The sequence below is a fragment of the Austrofundulus limnaeus genome, unplaced genomic scaffold (assembly GCF_001266775.1).
Source record: "Austrofundulus limnaeus strain Quisiro unplaced genomic scaffold, Austrofundulus_limnaeus-1.0 Scaffold14, whole genome shotgun sequence".
Lineage (NCBI taxonomy): Eukaryota > Metazoa > Chordata > Actinopteri > Cyprinodontiformes > Rivulidae > Austrofundulus > Austrofundulus limnaeus.
In genome coordinates this window covers 1453738-1456117 of record NW_013952416.1, presented here as the reverse complement: position 1 = coordinate 1456117, position 2380 = coordinate 1453738, and the positions used below count along the sequence as shown (strand labels likewise).

At 46.1% G+C, this 2380-nt stretch overlaps 1 protein-coding gene across 1 annotated transcript in view; it reads left to right on the top strand.

Annotated features, from left to right (window-relative positions):
* Window positions 1–1945, top strand: part of znf367 (zinc finger protein 367) — a 5803-nt gene extending 3858 nt beyond the window's left edge. Inside the window, exons 4-5 of the mRNA XM_014002656.1 lie at window positions 572–710; window positions 804–1945. Of these exons, the coding sequence (XP_013858110.1) occupies window positions 572–710; window positions 804–1044 (380 nt within the window). The 3' untranslated portion in view covers window positions 1045–1945. The remainder of the gene's footprint in view (window positions 1–571; window positions 711–803) is intronic.
* The last annotated feature ends 435 nt before the right edge of the window (window positions 1946–2380 follow it).

Here is a 2380-nt window from a genome sequence, read left to right as displayed (position 1 = left end):
ATCACCATATTTTTATTTAAAATGTATTATTTTCTCTAGCTTCGTCCGCCATTACTAGCTTAAAAAAATCTCCGGTCGGGCCGCAATGCATTATGGGATACGCTGGGCCGGGAAGGATCCATCGGACCTGTCCTTCGATTCGGGGAAAAAGAAGGACGTATTTGTCGGACGCATCGGAGGAGTCTTCCGTTTTGGACGTCCTTCGTCGCGGCGCTGTGACGTATGCGGCCGACAAATTCAACCTTCGGAGGACCCGTCCTGCCGTTTTGGACACAGCCAAGGAAATATAGTGTCAGTGCTAGCGCAAAGGCTAACAGGCTAAGCTGAGGTTCTTCTTCCATGAAGCAGCTCTGTTGTCCTCCATCCATATTGTCCAAGATTAACCTTCGGGGTGGATATAGCTCGCTCACACCGAGGACCTATCCACGTCTTGTTACAACTAATCAGGGATCCCTTTAAAAGTTTTTTTTTATTTTTTAGTTAGAACAACCCATTGTTTATGTTGGCTTGGGAGAAGTGGTCTTGTAATTTAGCTGTTGTTAGTCGTTCAYGATTGTTGGTCTGTGCGCAGGATGTGGCAGTCGGTTCACACATGCCAACCGTCACTGCCCCAAGCACCCTTTCTCTCGTCTGAAACGGGAAGAGCCGAAGGCGAGCCAGGGCAAGGCTCAGTCCGTGGACAACAAGGCTGTGGCAGAGTGGCTGGCGAAGTGAGTGAAGCTGGGCGGAGCCAAAACAAATATCGATGTCTTTATCCTCCCCTTCTTACGTTGTGTATTAAAGCYCCYWTTTTATCCTTCCAGGTACTGGCAAACCCGCAAGCAGCGCGTCCCCACACCCATCAAGGTGATGTCGCAGGTCAAGGCGAGGGCCGAGGACCAGGAGCAGCAGGACCCCATGGAGTTCCTCCAGTCCGAGGACGAGGAGGAGGTCATGGAGGAGGAGAAGAGCAGCCTGGGGGCCAAGCGGCGCCTTCAGGAGCAGCGRGAGCGTCTCCACGGCGCTCTGGCTCTGATCGAGCTGGCTAACAACCTGTCAGCCTGAACCCCCCACCTCCACCTCGAACTTCCCGTCCTTCATCTCTAAATCCGCCTTCCTGCCGTACCTGAAAGTTCTTCCTAAACGCAGATCAGTGACTAGTTTTAGTTTACTCTGTAAAGTTGTGAAACAAGACTTGGAGAAAACAAGCTGAATTGGCCTGAGACCAGTGTTATCACGCACAGAATCATGCGTTGCCCCCTCCACAGCACCAGGAAAGGCACAAGCTAAAGCACCTTACTCAGCTTCCATTTTATCCCTTTCAGCTGCTATTTTTTTGTAGGTTTGACAACATGAAGAATGTCTGGCTTTCCTCTTGTCTTTTGAAGGCAAAGAAAGAATACCAATTTTTTTATTGTTTTTGTTTGCACTTTGGTAACGAGTTGGTTCCTCTTTTTGTTTTAAAGTATGTTAATAAGAGAGTGTGTATAAGTGATGTATATATTATGGATTAAGCTCGGATGGACAGAATGATACAGGGTGTGGTCAGAGGTAGGAAATGCTTTCAGGGGGCTTCTCGTCGTGCGCCCAGGTTTCATCTCTGCCGTTTTCAGGGCCGTTTTCCTCGCCGCTCAGGACAGCGGCGTTCGTAGAAACGAGTTCGGGAAGCGGAGTTGGTTTTCGCCTCACTGTTACACCTCGGCTTGGTGAGTCGGGGGTAAGAAGCAATCATTGCAAGCCTAATCTAGGTGTTTGATCATGACGAAGTTCTTTGGAAATGCTACAACTTTGACTTTTTTTTTTTAAAGGCCCCCGTCATTCATTTATTTATATTCTGTGTTCTGGATTCACTCATAGTCACGTTCATAGCCAGTTTTTTTTTCTCCTATTCACGTTAGACTCGGTGCAGACGATGTTCTAAAATGAGTGTCGGCCATCTTTTATATTAAAAGGCGACAGATCTGATTTGGCACGAACACGTCATCATTTGATCGTGCCCCCCCCCCCCACACACACACAATCGTATCGTGTGCAATTAATCGTCCGAAAAACATTGATCGATTATTTTTTGGCACTTGACGATTAATATGATTAATGCCACCAGTCAGTCCACTCGGTGCTCCTCTCTGCTTCAAATATGATGAACATTTAAAAGAAGAAAGTTCTGTAATTTATTTATCCATCAACACATTTTAAAATTTGATGTTTAATCTGAAAGTCTGTAATTTTGACACAGTTTGGAACAGATTTTTACAAAGRGCAAATTTTTCCCACTAAATTGGTCATGTGACTAGAACATAAGGGTGTTCAGGGACTCCAGGGTATTAATCGTCAAATTAATCGTTGTCGGCTAAATACCACAATTGTGATTTATTATTTTTGCCAATATTGCCCAACCCTA